A 25,934-nucleotide genomic window follows, 5' to 3' on the forward strand; every position below is an offset into this window, starting at 1 on the left:
AGCATTTGCAGGGCCCTTCATTAAAATACAGCCAGGAAGAGAGTCCTTCTGAAGCAACCTGGGTTGAAAGTCATGTTTATTTTTGCAATCTGGTAGATGGTGAATTGCTCGACCATTGGTTATCTCAGGTTAGTGGGGATGGGGAGACCACCCATTGTAAAACCTGAACATGCTCTGCAAGGGCCCTAAGAGAATGTGTAGCTCCCACAAGAAAAGCATAACCCTCATCAAAGAGGACTGTTACCATGTGTAGAAGCTAAACGCTCTTCCTGTAAAACTGTCACATCTGCTTTCAGTCCCAGCGCCAAAGGGTCAGAGCTCAATCACAAGCCTGTGGCACCCCCTGCTGGTTAAAAGCCCATGCTCATTTTGTTACTTTCCTTTGAGCTAAACACTGCCATCATTTCACACTTCTTATAGCATTCTATATGAATTTAATTATCATTTGTTTGGACTTCATTTGGTACAGAGTAAAGACAGTTTATTACAGATGTTCACAATTTATGTAAATCTTTCTTCTTCTTCCTTATTTTCCCCCACCACCAGTTACTTCTCAGGATTCATCAAAGGCTTCAAGGATCTTCCATCAACCCACCAGGCCTCAATTTTTCTTCAACACGGCTTTTCGATGAGCATGGTCAAGAAATTAAGAATCCACTTTTGCTGAAGAATGAGCAAAAAATTTGGGTCTCTTATGGTAAAGCGTACAGGTAGGAGTGAGGTGTTTCTTCTGTCTGTCCTCAGTCTCTTCTGGGGCAAACGAATTTAAAAGGAGAGTTGAGAAGCCAAGAGCACCATTTATGAAATTTTTTTAAAATTTTGAATTCCAATAAAATGTGCTTTTTTTGTGAGGCAGTATTGTTTGTGAAATTTGTCATCTCTATCTCTCTTTCTCTTTCTATCTCCCTCTCTCTCTCTCTCTCTCTCTCTCTCTCTCTCTCTCTCTCTCACTGTCTCTCGCTGTCTCTCTCTGACTTTTCTGTCTTAATGCCTTGTCATAGTTCTTGAAGTCTGCCTGTCAGCACAGCAAGTGGGATTTGTTCATGTCTGAGTAGTCACCTTAATGATAGCAGATGGAAACGCCACAGGGGGCCCAAGCCCATCACACTGTCATTGTCGCACACTGCCCTGACCTGCTTCCACTCCTCTATTTTTTGTCCTTTTTTAAAGGAGAAATGGATGGTAATTGAAAAGGATTTTAAGCAAGATTTATGAAGCTGTAGACAACATGATTCCCTACTATCTCTCTGTTTTCACAAATAAAGTCTTAACCTTTTAAGCACCAATGACAGAACAGCTAGAGATAAATTGGTAAAGCTCGTAAGCTCTATCGTATCAAAGTTGTATTTCTCAAAGGCGCCTTATATTATCCCACAATAATTACTGGTTATTGCGAAGTGTTGTGTAAATTTTTGTAGATTGGTAAATTCCTGCATACAATTATTTGTGTTTCTGAGGAAAGAAAAAGGCTGCAGTCTGCAGGCACTGATGAGCTGGGCTGTGTGTGGACTGTCTTGGAGATTTATGCATATTTTGACAGAATACATCCAGATGAACTCTGAAACTGCTTGTCAGGAAACTTAATACACTTTTCTGCCTTCTCTTAATTTTTTTTTAGCTCTTTATTTGTAGAACACAATAGAAGACATGGGGAAAATAATTTTGCTTATAGAGTATAATTGATCATAATTATAATGAAAATAACCTGGACAGAGCTAGAAGCTAATTCGATTTGACTATATTCTAATAGTCAAAATTTTAAGTATGGAAATAAATGTACTCAGAAGTCCATGATGGTTTTGGAAGAAGTTGGGAGGATTAGTGTTGGTAATATACTACAAAATTCTATTTCACCTATCCTAGTAGAATAAAATTAAAATACTTAATAATTTCTAATGGTGTGTAATTTATAAAACTCAAAATATCTGTAAGGAATGGTGTTTTTTCCCCAAAGGCAGATTTCAAAATACATTTTAATTGCACCGTGAAAATGGTTTTTGCATGATACAAACAGCAACGAATTTTATGACAAGGAAAATTTTTTTAACTAAAATGTTTGGCTAGTAATCTCTTCGTAAATATCATTGTTAAAATGAAAGCAATGACTGACTAATTTTGATGTTTTTATTAATGTTTGCTATACTACTGGATTTTAATAAGCTCAAACACTTGTTTTTGGTTATTTGTATCATATTAGTGGAATAACTAATAGAAACGCTAAGTATATTTGAAATAACTCCAAAATCAACTGAGGATTATAGCTGGAGGAATCCATAGTCTATATATTTATTTGTTCATTATTGTTATTTTAATAGGATAATGTATTCTTTTTCTGGTTTTGAATCTAGTATGAGGCACTTGGAAACCATTATGCATTTGCTATTATTGGGATTTCTAAAATTTATGTCTAAAAAGTTATTTCCATCCCAATTTAAAATATATTGAGAAAATGTGCAATGTGTACTAAGTACATGATAATCATTTTTAGGGAGTAATTCTAACTTGCCTAGTATATGTTGATATGGGGGATCAGGTTACCAATTTATGAAAGACGATATTGCCAATATCTGCTTCAATTTTGAGTCCTTTAATTATTTTCTCCCAATTTTTATTTAGAAAAATGTCAAATCTACAGACAACTTGAAATGATAATACAATGAATATCTATATATCCTTCACCAAGGCTCAACAATTTAGAGTTTGCCACATTTATTTTACCGCTTTTTTAAAAAATCTCCCTTCTCTCTCTTTTGAATGGTTAGAAATTAATTTTAGACAATCATTAAAGTTTTACTCTTAACTGCTTTAGGTCACATAACTGAAGAATTAGAATTATTCTTCTATATCACCACATTATAATATCTAACATAGTCAACAATAATGTGATATCACCTAATATACAGATTATATTCAAATTACCCAAAATGCGCTTTAGAGCTATTTGTAACCTGGGATCCAAATAAGCTTCATGTATTGCACTTAGTTATTTTCTTTAGTTCTCTTCAATCTAGAATATTCCTCCACCTTTTATTTTGTTTTTCATGACATTGATTTTTTTTTAAAAGAGTTCAGCACTTTTCTTGTGGAATGTCCCATATTCTGGATTTTTCTGAGTGTTTTCTCATGATTAGATTCAGTTCAAGTATTTTTTATTATACTATACAGGTGATATGGTTGAGTCATATAATTATAAAGTTAAATAGCAAGTTTTTGTCATCAATTTAGAAAAAAAATCTTATATTTAACATAGTGGCCATTCTTATTTTTAAGATCTGTTTTCCATCTGATTTATTTTTTTCTTTATTTTATTTCAATCACCATTTATCCCCATATATCCTCTTTCACCTCCCCCCGCCCCATCACCACACTGTTTTTTGTGTCTATGAGTTCTTTCCCCTTTTTCTTCTTTTTTGCTCAATCCCTTCACCCTCCTTCTGACACTCCCCCACCAGAGCTGGCTGCCTGCTCTCTGTCTATGAGTCTTTTTCTATTTTATTCTCAAATAATTAAATTAACCTAAAAATGTTCCTAACAGTATGTAAAATAAAAAACAAATTAGCAGAACATTTAGTTAGCCCATAAAGAAAAAAGGTTGTTTTTAATCAAATATTAAGGATTTATTTAAATATCAGATCCAAAGATTATTATTGGTGTATTGCATTGTAGCTACACATTGATGAACATCATTTAGTTATACAGGATATAGTTATTACAAAATGAACACTATATGAAAAAATGGTTGTTTTTCTCCACTAAATATTTTACTTTTATTGTTTAAATTATTTTTAAAAATATTATGTGTTACAACTATCCTTGGCATATTATAAATCAGCCAAATAAAGTAAAATGTGCATTTAAGATTTTTGGATTTTTATTAGACACTGATATTTTATGTTTTAGTATTTATTTGTGCTCAAATTTCAGTGTTTGCATAATTTTGCAGATAGCTTTGATTTTTTTTTTCATTTTTCAGATCTCCATGGAACCCTGTTTTGAGTTTGACCTTTGACCAGGTGACTGCATTTGCCAGAGGTGGCATTACAATTGCATATAAAACCTTCTTGGATCCCAAAGCTGTTCTGCTACCTGGATGTGACAAGTAAATTAATGTGTGCTTGGTTAGATTAATCTGAATCATCTAAATTCAGATTTTCCAGAGTGAGAGATTAAAACAGTAAAAGATGTTCTTTGAATCATCTTACATAAACAATTATTTATTTTATTGACTTATTTCATGATATAATGAGCTAATGCCTAAAAGACTTAATCATTAACATCATTAACTTTCCTTGAGTTTTAAAAAAACGTATGGGCCAGTGAGCAGATTATAGTTTCAGCTTTGCAGATGTGATAATTTTATTTGAAATGAAAAAGCTTTTTTAGTGCTTCCATTCTAATATTTGCATGGAATCATTAAATTCTTATATAATATGTTTATACATGTGTTCATATTTAAGGATCTCATTTGATGATAAATGAAAAACAAAGCAATATGCTGGAGGCTTGTTGGGATAGTGAGAAGAAGAGCAGGAGGTAGAGGTTTGGGCATCTTGTCTCATATCCACTTATAATTGTCCATGGGCAGATGGGTGTCTGTCTTGCCTGTAAAAAGATAAAACCCAGCATTCCCTGAGTGCACAGTTTTAAATGAATTGGGTAGAAATAATCTAATCCTCAAGACAATTATTTTGATCACATCATTACATGTTATCCCGTTATTACTTCATTTTATAGAGACAGAAACCGAGGCACAGAAGGGCAAAGGAATTTGCCCAGTCACACAACTGGTACAAGATAGATCCCAAATTCTAACCCAGACTGTCTTTCTTAAGAACTGAGGGGTTTAAACACTATCCTGCACTGTCTAACAGAATTTTCTGTGATGATGAAACCATACTTTGTGACTATTGAGAACTTGATGTCTAACTAATGTGACTGAGGAACTGAATTTTTAATTTTGTTTAAATTAAATGCATTTTAATTAAAATAGGAATATGTGGCTAGTGGCTACTGTATTGGACATCAAGGCAGAAAACTGATACTATGTTGGGTAATGTGACCTATCTGTAAGGTCCTATCTAGCTTTAATATTTTATAATTTAACAAATCACAACTTTCCTTAAGATGTAAGTGAAAAGACTGAAGTAGAGGGTAGATCCACAAAACCAAAGGCAGTCTGATGAGGTCACAGTCTAGAGCAGTGATGGTGAACCTATGACACGCGTGTCAGAGGTGACACGCGAACTCATTTTTTGGTTGATTTTTCTTTGTTACATGGCATTTAAATATATAAAATAAATATCAAAAATATAAGTCTTTGTTTTACTATGGTTGCAAATATCAAAAAATTTCTATTTGTGACACGGCACCAGAGTTAAGTTAGGGTTTTTCAAAATGCTGATACACCGAGCTCAAAAGGTTTGCCATCACTGGTCTAAAGTCAACCTATTGCTACATATGTCCATGAAGACCAACTCTTCCCCCAATGACTGCCTGCCATGTATTAGGCAAGATTTGAATCTCTTTTGTCCTGTTCTGTTTCTTTATGGATAGAAATAACTCATCAGCATTCTTTTTTTTTAAATAGGCATTTCCATTTATGAGATGAATTTCATGTGCAATGATCTTTCTCCAAGCTGTTACATTTGCCTCGACCCTTCAATTTTTAGCTAGGAGTTTAATTTTAAATTCATGTATTCCTTCTTAATTTTACTTCCCAGGTGCAATAAATATTGTTTTAGTGAGTGGATTCAAATTAGATTTAGCTCCTTAAGAACAAAAATATGAAACTGCCTGCCCTTATTGAACTAATTTAAAGATAATTTCCTTAATATTTGGATTCCATTTGAATTTTCTTTCTGTACTCTAAAGTGTATCATTTGAAATCCTAATGATCATATTCTTACTTGTATTTCTCAGAGTATTGAAAAAAATACTATTACCAGCCCACAACCTGTTGAATAGCAGCATGTTCTAGGATATGTCTTAACATATCAATGTTGAGCCAAGTAATTTTCTTTAGAGTAGGGATTTGCTCACTTTTAAAACAAATGATTTGGTTGAATTAGAATGGCATTCAACACCTCCAGTTTGTGGTGTGTCCATGTACCTACTAGACTGTGCTGCTTCTTAGGATGTTCTTAAAAATAACAAACTCGTGCTTAGCACAACTATCATAAGTATAAAAACATCCTGTATTATTCATACTCCATTTTATTTAGAATATAAATGTAACCATGAAGATGGCCTCAACTATGAGTGATTCTTTAAGAATAAAAGCCGTTTTTTTGTTTCTTTGTTCTATTAATAATTAATTAGGCATGGAATCCCCCACTGTCATAAATAATTGCAAGGTAAAAATGTAAAACTTTACTTTTCCCATTTATTGATACCAAAGCACTTTACAAATTTTTTTTTAAAATTATACATTGAGTTTTCTCGTACTAGTGGAGTATAAAATGCATAAATTATTATACTAGTATCTTAAAGAGTATTATAAATAAATATATTTTATTCTAGAAAAAATAATCAAATGTTTCACTTTTTTTAGTTGGGAAGTTTGTGAGGGATTTCCAGTGAATTTTAATGCCAACAGTCAACAGATACCTGATCAATTTGAAAAGGTGGACTTGGAGGACCATTTTCTACAGAACAAGGTCAGAATTATATGTTGTAATTAATGTGGGTATTTTATGTGTTGGATTTTCAGTCAATACATGGTGACTGAGTGGATATTGGTGAACGTTTTGAAAACTATGAATTATTCTACAAGTGGTGGGGCATTATTCTTTACTTCCTATTATTAAGCCCTTTAAAACTGAGTCAATATATAGCATTTCTGCTTGAAAAAAATTCGACCTGAAAGATGTCATTCAAGTACTGTTTTTGGCATATTTCCTCTAGACCTACTATATTATAGTAAGTTTGAGTTACTTGAGAAAGTCATGCAGATGGCAGTGTATACTTTAGGATCTGATCTGCTTGCTCTGTGGGTTAATGTATCTAAGGAACATGAGTTCTTCAGAAAACCCAATTCATGGCAAGCCAATCCAGAAGGTCTGTGGATTAATTTGCACTTAGGTATTCTGCCAGTAAAGAATTTTGTTCTCCAACTGAGCTATTAAAGGCACTTAAAACATGTCTTTTAAAAAGGAATACTTTTTTTTGTTTTTCTCACCTGGGAAACTATGTAGAGTTGTTCACTTCAACTATCTAAGCTTTAGTTTGTGAATTCAAAACCAAAAGGCACCCACAGAGATGAAGATGCCCAAAGAAAGTAGCACTTCCTGTTCACTGGTCTGGGCCCTCTATTTCCAAGACACAGTGTAAGAATACATTGTCCCAAACTAATATTTTTAATTTCTCCATGTTGCCCATTCATGTTATTATGTCAGAACTTATATTGAGAATATTAGTTGTTTCAAGGTGCATATAAATCTAAATAATATAATTACAAAAAATAAAATAAAATCAATAATTATTTCTAAGCCTCTCTGTTCTTTTTTAAAAAATATTTTATTGATTTTTTACAGAGAAGAAGGGAGAGGGATAGAGAGCCAGAAACATTGATGAGAGAGATTGATCAGCTGCCTCCTGCCCGCCCCCCACTAGGGATGTGCCCGCAACCAAGGTACATGCCCTTGACCGGAATCAAACCTGGGACCCTTCAGTCCGCAGACTGACGCTCTAGCCACTGAGCCAAACCGGTTCGGCAAAGCCTGTCTGTTCTTGAGCAACTTTAGAAAATAAATGTAGGTTGAATGGTGTGCCAAGAATTAATGCCTTTTATATTTTTTATTCACCTGACATTTAGATTTATTTACCATAGTTCTGATCCAGTTGCCAGTTCTTTTTCTTTCTTTCTTTCTTTTTTAAATCCTCACCCGAGGCTATTTTTTCATTGGTATTTAGGGAGAGTGGGAGAGAAAGGGAAAGACAGAGAGAAATATCAATGTGAGAAAAACACATCGATTGGTTGCGAGGGAGGAGCCTGCAACCAAAGTATGTGTCTTTGACCAGAATCAAACCTGGGACCCTTTGGTCCACAGGCTGACACTCTATCCATTGAGTCAAACTGGCTAGGGCTCCTTTTTACTAGTAGGTTTTTGCTGTAAAATTATTTTCCTGCTCAAAAACTTGTGTGCTTGGCTGTTGCCTACTAAAGTTGTATATCCTCATCTGGCCTTCAGTGAACCCCATGATTCTCCTTCAGTCTTCCCCTGCCTTTCCAATCTTCTCTTCTTGAACTTCTTCATACACTACAGTCAGAGCTAATAAATTGTGTCCCACAACATGCTTTTCACTTTGGTATACTTATGCCATGGCATGTGGCATTACTGTGTGTGTGTGTGTGTGTGTGTGTGTGTGTGTGTGTGTGTGTTTGCCTTAAGGCCTTATTCAACTTCCTCTTCTTCCATAAAGCCTTTTCAGATCCTCCAGAGAGAATTAACCTCAAATTACTTTGTATTCTCAGAACTCCTTTGAAAATTGTTCTTAGATCTTGTGTTTTGGTATTGGCATTTATTTGCTTTTGTGCCTTTCTCCTCCCTGAAATTGAGAATTCCTTAGATGTGTCTCATTCATCTTTGTATTCTGGAGTACTGGCACGAAGTCTTGACTGTAGGGCAAGTGCACAATATATTTTTGATGAAGGATTTTTAAAATTTAGCTGTGACTTATCTTACAAGGCTCTCTATTGTCTAATATGTGTGTGTTAGCCAAGCCAGATTGTTCCTTTGTTGTTTTCTGAAAGCACTCCATGATTTCTGTTATTATGTCCATGTGGAACCCTCTGCTTGGAATTCAACCTCTCTTTCTTTGCCACCAACCCCAGCCTTCTCTTTCACCCTTGTGCCATATCCTAGCACGATGTCTGACATATAGTTGGCATTCAACAAATGCTTGTTGAAATCCTGCCCATCATTCTAACCTTATCTGATCTGTACCAGCTTCATAAAATCTTCTTTACCCCCCCCCCCAAACCAGATAGGATCTCTCTGGCCTTGATAACCCCATTGCATCAATTCTGTGCCATTTATAGTCACAATGAACTTGATGCTGTTCCCTCTTACAACTTTGTCATCGTCGTTACATTATTTGAAGTCAATTAGTGCTCCAAGTTTAGGCCTATTTCAGGTCACATTGGGGTAGAAAGGGAAGAATGGTAGATTCCACTGAGGATGTTGAGATCAGATTGTAAAGGGTCTTAATTTGATGTTAGGGATTCTGGATGTTCTGTAGAAAACAAGGATCCATTGGAAACATGAAGCAGAGGCAAGATCTGATTTGATCCTTGTGTTAGGAAGATAATCCAGGAGGTCCTTGTCTTACTTACCCTTGTTGCTAGATTAGAAATTCCTTTGCACCAGAGGACATCCTGATCCTCCTGTCTCTGCTGTAATCTCTAAATACCCAGAGTTAGCTCAATGGAATTGAATTCACTAGTGAATTAACTCATTCAACAGAAGCCAGCTCAAACCTGAAAGAAAATGGAATTTTAAAGAGTTGTTACAGGAAAAGAACCCCAAGGTGGCTTCTCTCTTTGATTTTAAGTCAAAGTACTATAAAAGAAAACTGTATTTTCTAATGTTGAAAAATGATACAATTACAATCCAAAGTCATTGCATCATGATTAATTGGTTCTAGTGATTCAGCGAAAGTGAGAAAGCACTCATCTTAAATAAAGGTTTGTACACTATTGTATTTTTGGAAGAAGAAATTGGTTTTGAATAAAATTACAATCCAACCAAAACAGTATTATAAGAAAACAAAAGTTTGATAACCTGACAAGTAAAGAGAAGCTTTCAAAGAAAAACGGCCTTCTCTTAGTTATGAAACCTTTTTAAATCCTTTCAGAATAATGTCTCTGATTATATACAGAGAGGTGATCAGTGCATTGGAAATAGAAATTTAATAACTTAAAAAAAGAGCACTTTTAAAGAGAGATTCAAGCAGAGGTGATGGTTACCTGTAGGGCATTTTATGGTAGAATCATGATGCTCATTGCAGTAAAGAAGATACTAAGAGGATTAAAACATGGGTAGAGAGGAGGGAGGCAAAAGCCAATATTCTTGGTGGGTATGTTTTGAAATTGGCCTGAGATAGAGATATCAGTGCCCAACCCCTTACTGTTTGTTCAAATCTCTTATTGACAAGTAAACCCTTTCCCACAGAGAGAAATTTGGAACATATAATCCCTATTAGTAAGGTGGGAGACAGATATAACCCTGACAATTACAACCTGTTGCTCTTTTATCCATTTCTAAAGAAGATTTGGAGTCTAATACAATGAACTATTTGGCAAATACATCTTTCAACAGTTCTGTATTGTTACTTAGATTGGCAGCATTTTTAGATTGCCCCAATTAAAGGGCAATAAAATTATGTTTCCATAAAACGGATGAAGTTTAAACTTCACGTTAGATAATGTAAAAGAAAAAATCATATGCCTGGTTATGGGAAAATATTGCAGAAAAATGGACACTTCAGTGTTTGGCAGGCCATATAGTTTGCAAAAGGAAAAGAAAATATATTTTGATCCTAGCCGTTCAGTATGATCAGACATCATCAGGATATTAGTGACAACTTTCAGTATGAAAACGGCAAGAAAATACCAAGTTGTAATTTTTGAATCATGGCATGGTTATTACAAGTTAACTAGTGAATTCAGCAGTCATGGATACTAGCAGAATATATTATTCTGTATTGCACAAAGGAGGCTGGGAAAGGCAAAGAAGTCTTTACTGTCCTGTTTCTTTGGAGAGCAAGTCAGTCAGAAACAATATTTTCTACAAATAATTCGTATTGTGGAAAATACAAAATTTTAATTTAAAATTTGAACTGATTGCTGTTAGGATAGGATACAGGACTTTAAATAAAACCCCAAGTCCCTTTCATATTTTTAGATCAATAGTTAGAGGCTATTTAGAGATTGTTTACCTAGATCTTAAAGTTGCTTTATTTGTTTGCATCATTATGTGCTCACTGATATTTTCTGCTTTCAAACTGTTTCAGTTTTCCTCTTTGGAGTGGGGTGGATTGATCAGAGAATGGAAACAATAGGAGTGAACATCAGAGACAGGAAGAAAGAGATTTTAGAACATTTCGTATAGTTGTGATTTTAATTTATATATCAAATTATTTGACTTGGCCCTAAATTCTCTAGAAAAAGTATAAGATTTCTACATAGCAAACAACTTGTTTGGAATGGAGATTGCGATTGACTTATGAGCTTCTCCTTTCAAGAAAACTTTTATTGTTTTGTATTTTGATCCTCAATAGATCTGTAAGACAAGACAAGCGGTTCCCTATGTTTAGAATTTTGAACAGGAATATTGAAGGCTACTCCACTTTCATTAGTGATTTGGGAAAATAAAATTAAATAAGTTTTAACTGGCCCAGCATGTGTACACTTCATTTTTATCAATGGCAGCTTCTCTATCAGCACAGCTTATTCAGGCAAGCAATATCATAGTGGTCATTTAAAGGGAAATGGTATTCAAAAGAATAAGAGAGAATTTCCTGTGTTTCTTAATAGGATTTAAAAGGATTTTCTAATGGCATATCTGATGGCATGGATTTAGAAATCAGTCTCAACATAGATGCTTTTTCACACACACCTGTACATGCACACATGTGTGCACAGGCTCACACCTACACACACATACAGAGTATATTATGTTAGAGCATTTTTGTTTTTCAGAATTCCAATTTTCACAGGTTTTTTTTTTATCTTCCCCACCTTCACAAATATTTTTTCTAAAGCTAAGCAACTAGATTAAATTAAAAAGAAAAAAAGAAGGTGAAGTCATGAAGAGAATTTTAATGGCCATTGTCAGTTTTAGGTGTCCTCAGACTTGGCAGGATTTTTTTTCTCTATAACACGAAATGCAGCTGAGTTAGTGGCCCTGACTGTGTCTCGTCTATGTAGAATCACTTGGGAACTGTCCAGCAAAATATCTCTCAAAGAACAGCATGGTGTTGGTACTGGGTGCCAACCCAAGACAGACACAAAGGACCCCTCTGCTCTTCACCAATAAGCCAACTGTTAAAAGATTAAACCATGTTGTGGAGATAACAAGAATTTAGGCGCTGGCAGCAGGTGCTGTACAAAGAAGCAGTTGGCAGTGTGTTCCTTCTGTCTGACTAATTCCAGTCAAAACAATCTTCTTCCCAGTTGCAGGGGAGAGTTTTGAGTGTGATGGCAACTTGAAGTTAGGAGGTGGAGTAAGAGTGTTACTTTAAATGCTGAGTCCTGCGGTGGATGGATTAGTAGAATATGGTTTATCATTGTTGAGAGACTGCGGGCGATTCCCCTCTTGAATCCAGCCACAATTGGCTAGCTGGGGAATACACAATCAAAGAGCTATAAGTCAAATCTGCTTACGTGGTGGGGTTGCTGTATCCCTAAAATTTTATTTTCACATACAGGGGTCATGTAACATTTTCTTCTTTTGAGAAGTAATGCTCTTCCATTATAGAATAATTACCAAATATATTAGCTCTACCCTTTTGTTATCGCCTGATCACACTTGAAAATGTTTATCTTTTAAATTATAATTTAATTTTTGTATTTTAAGAAGTCATTTGCCACCCAACAAATAGCTAGTATTAGTACCAACTTACACTTTTTAGTATTAGAAAATAATTTTGATTGTTATTGAAGCAACATCACTTATTGGGTTTAAAGCAGAAAGTCATATTCCCATAATCCTATACAAATAAATACTTGTACTTACAAACTTAGCATGATTACTCAGAGAAAGTGAGCATGTAAGTTAGGAGATAAAGTGTTAAATTTGAATAGAATCCCTACAGGTGATACAAATACCTATTAATTTGAGAATCAAGTCTAAGTGAGAAAAGGTAGAAGGTGCACAATACCTTTGACCTATGTAGTCTGATAAACACAGTTGCACTGTCTCCCCAATCAGTCCCCTCCTGTCCTTTTGCACAACTATCACTAAAGTCTCAGCTCATAACCTTTTATTCTTAGGAGGTTATGTGGGCTCCCAACTGTTCTCCTTGCCTTTGATATTTCCATTCTGCAATCCATTATGTCTACCCTTTGCCATATCAACCTACTAGTATTTGCTATAATCCAGTCCCTCCTGCTTAAAAGGGTTCACTGGTTCCCTACCAAGGTCTAACTCCTTAGCCTTACACTGGACACCTTCTACAGTTTGGCCAAGTTTATTTTTTGAGCCTATCAAAAAATCCCAAGATATGTTGATTATACATCCTTGCCTTTACTTGGAATATCTTTATATTCTTTATTATTCCTGTCAATCTGTCTTTATCCTTTAAGGTCCAGTCCAGATGTTACTTCTTTCAAGACACTCCACTTTTTGTTGCTCCAGTAGAAATGACCCCTACCATTCTTTGAATACTAGAGTACTATTTATTCATCCATATGGAGCTTAACATGAAATTGTGTGTGTGTGTGTGTGTGTGTGTGTGTGTGTGTGTATTATTGCCTCTACTGTTGTGAGTTTCTTTAGGGCAGGAAAAATACAGGTGAGGCAAAAGTAATTTTACATTTGTGAGTACATGAAACACAGAGTTTATTCATGCATTATTATTTATTATTATATTATTTTCCATATGAACAACTGTAAACCTTTTATCCTACCCTGTATTTTACAATATCATGCACCACACAGTCTGGGGCCCTGCCTATCAGTACCGGTGCTCAACAACTATCAATTGAATTGAATCAAGTGGGATTGAGCACTGCTGTTTCAAAAGAGCCCTTCTCAATTGGAAACATGATGTTCCAGGATAACTTATTTTGGGTAAGTGTATTGAGGAAGGTTAACCTTCAGAATCTGTTAAAAACGCATACTTGTTCTCATGGTACAGGTGGATTCCAGTATTGTCCTTCATGCCTCGGTTTCCATTGGAAAGTGGGGTTCCTCAGGTAGTGAAGAGAGCAGCAGATGTCAGATGGTGCCATCGACCCCGTGGCCTGCAGCCAGTGTGTGGCTGATCATGAAGGTACCTGAGAGTGTCTGTTGTCCCTGAGTGACCTCCTGTGCTGGCTGGCTTACCATGTGCTCACCTGGTCCTCATGCACACCAGCATGCAAGTGAAAGTGTGCTCAATTGCTGGCCTTAATAAATGCTCTTTCTCTGCACTTGGGTTGTCTATTACAGAGGAATGCTGTAGACCCCCCTCTGAGCATTCAGTCCACTTTTAGATGCGCTGATTTGTTCATACTCCAGAGTATATCTGCACCCAGCATAGAGCTTATGTATAGTCCATAGACTTGCCATTTCCTGAGATTTGTCTGAATGTCATTTGCTTCCACTCGCAGTCTTCACTATTGTGCTTTGTGGAGTCTGGTGGATTAGCACCATATAATGACAGCATGCGGTCTTTGTAAGGACAGTTTTAGAAGAAATCCCTGAGTACAAAATGTGAATAATGCCTAACAGATTTATACCTGTGTGTTAGCACTAATTTTTTGCTTTATTATTTTACTTTTGGATCTGATTTAAATTGAGAGCGTATAATCACCCCCCCTTCTATCTTACTATTAAAATATGTCTTGTAATTGCTACCAAATATTTATGTCTGGAAAGACATGGCACAGCCCGTATCTACCCTTCCTCCATCCCTCACTATAGATTAATTTTGCTTCCTCTTAGTACTTCTGTGGGTGCAGAGTAGTCCAGGGAAGTTTGCTGCTACTTAGTTTGGGGTGGGGGAGAGGAGCTCAAAACTATTTTCTTAGTGAAATCTTAGATTGCCCTTAATTATTATTTTTAGTTTCCCTGAGAGTTCAAAACAAACATATAGAATAATTATGGCATAAAGGTACTAAGAAATAGTATTCATTTTACATAACAAGGCAGAATGAGGTTAGATGAGATATTTCTTAAATCTGTTTCCAACTTGGAGACTTGAAGTACTAGCCCTTTTAAAGTTGTATTTTGTGTCTGATTTGATAATAATATCTGCCATTTTATTAAACATCTGCTGTATGTTAGGCATTATATACACACTTATCTCATTCAATCTTATACAAACTGCAGATTTTCATTATGTAGCTGAAAAAAACTGAGTCTAGTAAGGGTAGAAGAAGGATTCTTGGTCTCTCTGGATTCAAGACATATCTTTTCACTGTAATACAGGACACTGCTCTATATTTGACCAATTTATGAGCTTGAGGGAAGTGTTTTAGTTTTAGCACTGCACTGAACACCTGTGTCACCAATTGGACCCGTAGATATGGAAGATTCTTTCCTAGATCTTCTATTTTGTAATTCTCTGGTATCTGTTTCTAGAAGTTTATGATATTCAAAATATATATCTGGGGAGAGTTACTTAGCTGCTCTGAGCCACCGTTTTCTCATCCATAAAATGAAGTTAGTCATATGAGAAGGCATGTTTGAGGTTCAAGCATGGTAGATAGAAAGTGCTTAATAAACGGCGATTCTTTTTCTCATCCCTAGCTGTTTCCTTTCTATAACATTATCAAATGAGGATTCCATTCAGTGCTTATATTAGAACCAAATTAAAAATAAATATTTTCTTAAGTCATCATATATTCCTTTCCCACACCACAAAACCTTGAGAAATAAGTTACATGCAAAAAAGAAAACAATTTTGAAAATGTTTTTAGATTGAATATTTTCCCCCTTTATTTATTTATTTATTTATTTATTAATTAAAATATATTTGTATTGATTTCAGAGAGGAAGGGAGAAGGAGAGAAAGAAACATCAAAGATGAGAGAGAATCACTGATCAGCTGCCTCCTGCACGCCCCCCCCCTACTGGGAATAAAGCCTGTAACCCAGGCATATGTCCTTGACCAGAATGGAAGCCAGGATCCTTCAGTCTGCAGGCTGACACTCTATCCACTGAGCCAAACCAGCTAGAGCTATTTTAAAAAGTAAAATTTTTTACCTGTAAAAATAGAGAATTTTGCATGCCATATATTCTCAAACGTGTAAATGAATTCCTCAGGTGTTGTCACTTATTTAAAATGTTGTGTTGATTCACTAAGAAAATTGTTACATGGACATTCAAACAATATTCCCATCAATTTCCTTATTAGAGAATTTCAACCCTTAAAACAAATGCAGCTCACAAGTCATCTTAAAATGTTTAACCCGTGGTATTTAGACCCAGAGCAAGGCTTTACGTTGTGTGAAGGTTAAGGATTTGTTTCCATCTTCAGTTCACTGCACTTTTTTTTCTGTGCATGCATATTTCAAGGAAGTTCTGTAGTTATAACTACAAGAAGTGACATGTGATGGACCCCCAATTGCTGCACTGTGAAATATGCACAGAAAAGAAGGACAAATGAAGATATCAAGCCCTGTTTTATTTTGCGCTGAACTATAAAATGCCACCCTTGTCGGACAGGGAAGCTCACTGATTCTGAGCACGGCTCACTGACTGCTAAGTTGTGGGTAGTGTTTCACTTTCAGCAACTGTTAATATCCGGGGTTATCCAGGCATAATGACCTCACTATTTGTGACACATTGTTGAATTTTCTGGTTCTTTTAACTTATTTAGACCTGTCTCCCCTCTCTATTCATTGGCAGACTGGAATGATCTTGAGCCGAGCCATAACTCAGGGCTGCCTAGCTATTGGTCATCCAATCAGAGTCAAGGCCACTGAGGGAACATCACTGGAAGGATATAAATTAATCCTCCAGAAAAGGTAATACCCATACATTACTTAGCTCAAAACAATAAATGTTCGTTTCAAAATTTCTGAACAGTCAAATCATACTGCTTAGATAGATGTTCATTAGGTGTTTAAATTTATGTTTACAACATGGTTATTAATTTTTCTCATCTGAAATAAGCTTGAAAACATATCCCACTTAGTTTGGTAGTGATTCTTAGATATTTTAAACAGCAAAATGTTGGCCTTCAACATGTACCTATTCTGTAGACAAGCTGCTGCTTTACTCTGTAATTATTGAACTCATTTCTTTATCTCTATTTTGATTGATAATTAAAAATTTAATGGTCTATGTGTACTCCTAACCTTTTCTCCATCTTCTAAATATAAAATATTGAACTGTAAAAGAAAAATTAAGGAGATAAGATATTGATGGCTTGTAAAGCACTGAAAGTGCGCTTTCTGTTTTTTGTTTAGATGGATAGGCAGTAGGTTTGTACTTAGGGCTGAAACCAGAAGTAGGGCATTTAAGCACCAGAAAAACTAGCCCAGCCTCTGTACAGAAGGGAAATTTCTCCAATATGTGAAACAGATTGTTCAACAGGTATTAGAATATCACATCATGATTAGGAATGTGATCCACAGGGTCAGATTCACATGTGTAAATTCTGGCTATACCTGGTACTCTAACAAAAATTAATTTCTGAGCCCAACACTATTCTAATTTCTTTATATTATATTGTCACATTTAAACCTCACAACAACTGGAGAAGGTATATATTATTATAATTATCTTTACAGTTGAGGAAATTGAATCATAGAGAAGTCAATCATTTACTCAAGGTCGAGCCTGCTAAGTGGCTGGGCAGGAATGCAAACCTAAGCAGTCAGGCTCTACAACTTACTCTTAGCCACAACACTACAATGTCTGTACGTCAAAGTCTAGTCAGACAATTGCCAATTAGTGTCAAGCATAGTAGCAGATATTTCAGTGGATTAGTAGGGTACATTCATTGAGAAACATAGGAAAAGGAAGAGGGAGGCATTAGCTTGGCAGCATGCAAACTAGCTAGTGCTAGTAGTATACTAAACACACAGTTCCCAAGGAAGGATAAACAAACCCAAATCAAGTCCCAGGTTGATGTGATGCTGTATGTGGAATGGGTAACAAGATTTCTGCAGCAGAATCAGTACTATAAACTAGAGACATATCAAAGATCAACGTATGATGATAATGACAAGGCCAAACCATGGGACATGGAGCCACAGAGGCTTTAGCTCTATTTTTTATAACAAATAGAAAAATCAGTCAATTGTAACTGACCCAGAAATTATACAGATTATAGAATTAATATACAGGAAATTAAAACAATTGTTATAACTGTATTCCATATATTTAGGAAGCTAGGGAAAAGATTAAACATATTAAGTAGAGACGTGGAAGATATACAAGACTCAAATCCAATTTCTAGAGATGAAAATGGAAATTTATAAAATGAAAAATATATGACTGATGGCAGATTAGGTATTGTGGAAGAAAATATTAATGAACTTGAAGAAAAAACAATAGAAACTATTCACAATGAAAGCCACAGAGAAAATTGGAAAAAAAATGAACGAAATATTAGTGATATGTGAGAAACTTTACATTGTATGTCAATTATTCCTCAATAGTTGTATTTAAAAAGAGCAAAACAAAACAAAACAAAACAAAACTGAGAAAATAAAACAAACAAAAAGCCAACTCGATGGGTAAGGAGTGACTAAGTGGTTACCTTGCAGTGGTTCTCAACCTTCCTAATGCCGCGACCCTTTAATACAGTTCCTCGTGTTGTGGTGACCCCCAACCATAAAATTATTTTCGTTGCTACTTCATAACTGTAATTTTGCTACTGTTATGAATCGTAATGTAAACATCTAATATGCAGGATGTATTTTCATTGTTCGCGACCCACAGGTTGAGAACCGCTGCAGGGAAATGGTGAAGAAAGACCACTCTCCATGGGAGAGTTATCAGTGGTCTAGTTGAAATGGCAGGTGTTTGGAAAGGTTTTACATATCACTTGATGAACATGCTTTTCATGCCCAGGAATAAAAACTAAATACTAAACTGAATACTAAATACTAAATTTAGTATTAGCTAACTGAATACTAAAACTAGTGTTGATGTGGTCTCAGCCCACTGAAGTTCTTCACATGCTACTCTGGCCAGGATTGTCATAGAACTGGGTGGGACTGAAGCCTCAAACTGGATGTCCTTGTTGCCTATGGAGAATAGAGCGTGGGCAAGGAAAGAGATGATTAAAAAAAATAAAAATGTAGTTTTATTTGAAAATCTCTATTGAGAAGGAAGGATGTGGTTTACTTTAGAAAGGAAGGAAAAACGAGAGAGGGGACGAGAGGGAGGAATGGGCAGTAGAAAGGGTGGATCCCTATGCAAATGAGGATCATTTGCCTTTCTATTAATGCAACTCACCTTTTTTTGAAAAACAAAATCTACTGTAAGATGGAGACAAAATAGCAGAAGATTTGGAAAACTAGAGTTTCTCATTAACTGTGAAGCTACATTTTGTTCTTTAAAAAGCAACAAGGATCCAGACTTACCTCACTCTGGATTTATGCTTTCAAATATGTTTATCTATTCCTCAGCATCTGAAGTGCCTGTATGACATTTATTTTTAACATAACCATAGTTCATTATAAACAATAATAAGTATCCTCATGTCTCCAGCAGCTGCTGGAGACAAATTTTCTTTTCTTCTCCTAAGTAGTATAATGTAATTTTCACAAAAGCTATGAATCAAGACATAGCTTTTATATGCTAAAAATAATAGAACTAGCACTTAAAGTAGCAACCTGACAACTCACAAAGAATATTGTAAACAGATCATGCCTCATTAGTTCAGTTATGTCTCATTTGGTGTCACTCATCTTATTCTTATTCAATATATCAAGTGCTTGCACATATTTGTCTTTTTAGTATTTTTCTGTGATGTGCATCTGACCATGAGTGGATGAAAGGCAGAACAATGATGTCGTTACCGAGTAATCTGAAAATGATAAAAATGATAAACTTCAAAGTCAAAGATATGTTTCCTCCAAAAGTTTTTTTTGGTCATCTTATAAACAAATCAAAGAACTAAAGTTCTTCTTCAGGCCACCATTAAATCTTAATTTTGCTTAATTTTTAAAGAATGTGGGTATGCAGAATCTGGCCTTTAGTATTAAATTCTTAAACTAATTAAAGCAACACACACACACATACACACACACACTCATTCATACATAGAGGTTAAATTAAACTAAATATTGGGGAACCATGGATTTTGTTTGGCCTGCACATTATTATATTTTTTGAATTAGTGGTAAGCCTATAGACATACGGAGATTTCACACAAAAATACAAATTTCTGTTTTTTCTTAAAAAAAAAAAAGAAGAATGGGGTGCAATGGACTTTCATTCTCTCATGGCACCAGTCATGCAGGAACAGATTCCCCATTTAGATAGAACATATACCCTCTGGTTTGCTATATTCTCCACCATTCCCAATTGCCACCCTCACACTAGCTTTAGCCTGCTTTATTGGTTTCCATTACCTGTCTGGTAATCCTTACTGTTTTCCTTATTTCAATGTTAATCTTTTAGTTATACTTTTTTTGCCAACTTCTCTCTCCCCCTCCCCCATTTAGGTCTTGCTAAAAATAGTGTGATAATTGGCCAACATTAATCTAGACTAGGTTAAACAAATACTTCTTTAAGGACACCATTGGACACAATGAACAAGTGTGTCTGTAATGCTAGGTGTAGAGAGATAAAGACAAGTAAGTAGGCAGCACATCACCAGGTATTCAGAGAGATTGAAATCATCTCATTAGTCAAGTCTTAAAGTTTGAGAGTTAGATTAAAGCAGAGTAGTAGACTCTATCAAGTATCCAATGTAGGAAGGACTGTTTGCCATGCAGTGGACTTCGAAGTAATATTGAAACATGTAGATAATGCCATCAGAAAGGTCAGCATCAGGTAGAAAATTGCCCACATTTAATTTCACAATATGTGCATTGATGGATGAAACTTCTTTTTACTCTTACCATGTTAAGAATCATGGAGTAGAAATCCCTTTTCCCCAGTCTCTATGGATCCTACTTTTGGTCCAGGTAGCATTGGAAGACACCAGAGCCATTTGAAACTGGTTGGGAATGTGGATTTGTAATTGTGAAACATGGTGACCAGCCTTCTTTTAGTCAACTGAGAAACGATGAGTATTAGCCTATGAAATTTCCCCCAAACTGAACTGTGCTCATGGAATGCCTTTTTGCTTATAGCCTCTGACAAATGGAATATTTCAAAGGAATGTTTTTTTAGGTATTAATTAATATTATTATAATCATAAATTTTAGTTCTGGACCCTAAGACATCTACTAAAAGCTTATTTTTTCCTTTATTAATTATAAAATACAAAAATCTCTAGAAAGATTAACCTCTCTCAACACATCTCACCCCACCCAATGCTGAAATTGAGCAACCATTACATTTGTCTCAAGCCTGAGAATGGGATTTTTAGCTTAGGTATCAGGTAAGCCTTGAACAATGTTCCATAAACAAATGTTTACCTAAGTATAGAATTCTTCATATTTCCTCACTTCTCTGCTTCCCTCTCCTCCATTCTAATTTCACTCTTCTAATAGTGTCATGTTTCTCTCTTTTGTTTTTAACCCAAAATTGACATCTGAGAATTAACCTTGTCTATTCTCTTTAACCTCCACCCCATTTAGTCAATCACCAAATCAGTTCTTCTTTTATAATGTTTTATGTATGCAGTTATTTCTTCCTCACCTACTCTCATCATTCTAGTTCAGTGTTTCTCAAAGTCGGGTCCATAATCTATACACATACACATTCCCAGACTTCCTTTTTAAAAAAATATACTTTATTGATTTCAGAAAGGAAGGGAGAGGGAGGGAGAGATAGAAACATCAATGATGAGAGAGAATCAATGATCGGCTGCTTCCTGCACACCCCACACTGGGGATCAAGTTCGCAACCTGGGCATGTGCCCTTGACTGGAATCAAACCTGAGACCCTTCAGTCTACAGGCTGACGCTCTATCCACTGAGCCAAACCAAGTAGGGCTCCCAGAGTTCTTATACAGCAGTTGAATCACTTGTAACACCTATTACTGTGAATTTCTGGGGGTCCAGACCTTCTGAATCAAAATCTGAGACATACCCACGTGTTCTTCACATTTTCGTATGTAAACTGGATGTGAGTGAAAGGCACATATGCACTGGAATACTTTGGGACTGCTGCCTTCCCATGTTCTGCCCAGATCAGAGAGCCCCTTGCTTTGGAACAGAGCATTACCTGCCACCACCTATTCTCAACCATTAATGTTCCTGTCAAAACTCAGAGGCAGTAGGAAAAGTCTTCTTTAACATCCCATTACACCTAATTTAATTCATTTGTCCTACTTTTGCAAGGTTTCTAAATATTAACGAATACCCGATTAGTTAATTTAAGTATAACTAACTTCATCACATTTTAGTTTTTCTTTCTTAGATTTAGCTCAGGAAATTTCATGTTTCTTAATAAAATTTTCTGGTCATTTCAGAAACAGGTGCCTAAGGTTTCTAATTTTCCATGGTATCTTTTTCCATCCCATTTTCTTAATCATTATACTTAATTAAGCCCCTTTCTATGTCACCGAGGATATTTTTGGGGTGGGGGGCAGAGATTTCTATGATATTCTTAGCAATTCTAGTTATTCTCTAAAATTCTTAATCACTATTGCCATTGGTAATACACACACAGACAACACTCCCTATCCCCCTCCCAACCCCCAGACTCCACAGCACTGTGTGTACCATAAGGAATTGGTGGTCTTAGAGAAGGCTTTAGCTACTGAGGTGGCAGTGACGATGGTATGGTAGAATCCGTGGTAGAGTGTGGGCAGTCCTCTTGCCAGGTGATATGGAAAATGATGTTTTTATTTGAAACCTAGAGAACGTTTCAATGAGGAGAAAAGTTGTCAATCTCTAATTACATTTTCATTATAGACATAAAGAAAATGATTCTCAGAAGTGGGTGTTTGGAACTGATGGCTGCATTTATTCTAAGGTAAGGACTTTGTTAACCATAGCTTTTCTTCCTAAGTTTTTCCATTCCAGATTTGTATAAAATGCACTCTCTGTTGTCGAGAGCAAGAAATGCTTTGTGTGCACAAGTGATTTTACTCTGTGCCTAGAAGTTTATAATTTAATACTTTCTTCTGAGGTTTTATTTGACTTTAAAACACTAGTTTTCCAAAGCCAAAAATAATTTTCTATAATTTATTGCTATGAAACCACCCAGCATGTCAGGTCCTCAGTTTTCTTTCTTTTATCTTAATTTAATTTAATTCTTTATTTTTATTGAGATATAATTGATATATAGCAGTGTATATGTTGTACAATATATTGATTTGTTACAAGTATGTATTGCCATATGATTACCACTATAGCATTAGCTAACACCTCAATCACGTCACATAATTACCACTTCTTTTTGAGGTAAGATTAAGATCTACTCTCTTCACAAGTTTGAAGTTATAATACAGTATTATTGGCCATAAACACTATGCTGTGCATTAGATCTCCAGAGCTTATTTATCTACTAGTTGCAAGTTTGTATCCTTAAACAACATCACCCAATTCCCCACCCTCCTGGTAACCCCCAGTCTTCTCTCTGTTTTTATGAGTTTGGCGTTTTTAGATTCCACACTTAAGTGATATCATACAGTATTTGTTTTTCTCTGTCTGACTTATCTCACTTAGCATAATCCCCTTAAGTGCCATCTATGTTGTCAAAAATGGCAGGCCTTTTCCCTCATAGCTGCATCATGCATTATTTTGTGTTTTAAACATATTATTTTAAAGAAAATTTTGATTCTAAAAATTTCAGTGTCACATTCCCAAACACAATCGCTGATTTTTTAAATTAAAGTTATTTTAGATTCACAGAGCAAAACTATTTTCATGAGTCATTTCGTTCTTATAGAGGTTTAGAAATTGTAATTAGATCTAAATTTAGTCATATCCACAACTATATCCATCTAGTTAAGGCTAAAATGGAGGATAATTTGATAATTATTTGCAGCTGGTTCATAAATGGAGCTCATTTCATTCATTTAAAAAAAAGAATTACTGCTTCAGGATATTACTAACTAATCTTGGCTCTACTACTTAGCTGTGTAACCTTAGGCAAGTCATTTAACCTTTCTGAACTTCACATTCATTGTCTACAAAATAGAGATATTCATACCAGCATTTTGAGTATTTGGCACAGATTCTGGCCTATCAATAGATTCTGGCATATTGATTCTAGCTAATCAATAATTTGTAGCTACTTATGATAATGACAAATTTAAACACTATAGTGCACTTTGTTACTGTTTTTACTTGGATAATTTTTTTCTTTTGTTTATTTTTAATGTTGACCATCCCTCTATTAATTTGCGAAATGATAAAGTTAAATTACTTTCTTTATGCAAACTACCAGTTCCAGCTAAATTAAGTATTTAAACTTAAACATGGAACCATAAAATATCTAGAAGAAAGCATGGATTAAAGTATTTAACCCACAGTAGCAGTTAGTGGATATCTTTATGAACATGCAAACAAAGATAGAATCCATAAAGGAAAAGATTAATGGCTTTGAGTATATAAAAATATTTTAAAACTTCTATATCTAAAATAGCATAAGCAAAAGTAAGTAGAGAAATATGGCAAATAGGGAAAATCTTTGCAATATAAATGTGAGAAAATTGAATAATACTTAATGTATAATAAGCCTGTTATAACAATAGAAAAGGATAAACACTTTAATAGAAAAATAAGCAAAGGACATTAAAAGGAAATACATGACAGAAGAAAACTCAAAATAGCCAAACCAAATAAAAAAGTTCAGCCTCGGCAAGAACATACAATAAGATAAAGACAGTCTATTCAACAAAGAGTGTTGGAAAATTGGACAGATATGTGCAAAAATGAAACTAGACCACTTACTTATACCATATACAAGAATAAACTCAAAATGGATTAAAGATTTAAAGGTAAGACTTGAAACCTTAAAACTCCTAGAAGAAAACATACGCAGTAAAATCTTTGGCATTTCTCTTAGCAATATTTTTTTGGACAAATATCCATGGGTAAGGGAAACAAAAGAAAAAAATTAACAAATGGGACTACATCAAATTAAAAAGTTTTTGCAGAGCAAAGGAAACCATCAACAAAAACAGAATGACAACCTACTGAATGGGAGGAGATATTTGCCAATGACACATACAATAAGGGATTAATATCCAAAATTTATAAAGATCTCTTACAACTCAACACCATAAAAACAAACAATCAAATTTAAAAGTGGGCAGAGGTCCTGAATCGACATTTCTTTAAAGAGAAAGATGACCAACAGACATATGAAAAGATGCTCAACATCACTAAACATCAGAGAGATGCAGATGATTTCTTCATCACATAATTAGCATCATACAGTTTATAGCCTTTTCAGGTTGGCTTTTTTAAAAATATATTTTTACTCATTTCAGAGAGGAAGGGAGGGGGGGAGAGAGATAAAAAACATCAATGAGAGAGAATCATTGATGCTCTTGCAGGCCCCCACTGGGGATCGAGCCCACAACCTGGGCATGTGCCTTGACCGGAACCAAATCCAGGACCCTTTAGTCTGCAGGCCAATGCTCTACCCAGTGAGCCAAATCAGCTAGGGCCAGGTTGGCTTTTTTTTTTTTACTTAGTAATATGCATTTAAGGTTTGGGGGTCCCTTACTATTTTAACATGCACATTTAGTTGTACATTTTCTAACAAAGTTTAGTTATTCAATATCACTTTCCCCAGAAGAATATAAGGACTTTAGTGCCTTTAATTATTCATTGAATACCTTCTCTTATTTTTTGTTAGAATTGTAGTTCCACACCTTAATAAAGAGGTGTTTATATCATATTTGAGGCTGTATAACTAGAACTTATGTCCTGGTAAACACTGGATGACACTGAGCAAGTAGCTTAATCTCCCTGTGTCATTTTTTGTTTTGTTTTGTTTTGTCTTTAAGATGAACATAATAATACTTATTTCAAAGAGCTGTTGCAAAGATTAAAATGTAAATATATTATCATGTGGGAAATTGCTTTGATGCAACAGTAGTCTCCAAATATGCTCTTAGATAGACTATCTTAGAGCTCATGGAACAAAAAGATACATCGACCAAATTAAAATGCTCAAATCATGTTTGTTAAATGG

General features: G+C 35.1%; 1 protein-coding gene across 1 annotated transcript in view; it reads left to right on the top strand.

Moving 5' to 3' along the window:
• The first annotated feature begins 674 nt into the window (after positions 1-674).
• The window catches only part of DCDC5 (doublecortin domain containing 5), a 157,714-nt gene continuing 132,454 nt past the window's right edge, over positions 675-25,934 (top strand). Inside the window, exons 1-6 of the mRNA XM_014545214.1 lie at positions 675-710; positions 3,974-4,013; positions 6,551-6,656; positions 13,861-13,995; positions 16,557-16,675; positions 22,697-22,757. Coding sequence (XP_014400700.1) covers positions 13,945-13,995; positions 16,557-16,675; positions 22,697-22,757 — 231 coding nt within the window. The 5' untranslated portion in view covers positions 675-710; positions 3,974-4,013; positions 6,551-6,656; positions 13,861-13,944. The remainder of the gene's footprint in view (positions 711-3,973; positions 4,014-6,550; positions 6,657-13,860; positions 13,996-16,556; positions 16,676-22,696; positions 22,758-25,934) is intronic.

The sequence above is a fragment of the Myotis brandtii genome, unplaced genomic scaffold (assembly GCF_000412655.1).
Source record: "Myotis brandtii unplaced genomic scaffold, ASM41265v1 scaffold399, whole genome shotgun sequence".
Lineage (NCBI taxonomy): Eukaryota > Metazoa > Chordata > Mammalia > Chiroptera > Vespertilionidae > Myotis > Myotis brandtii.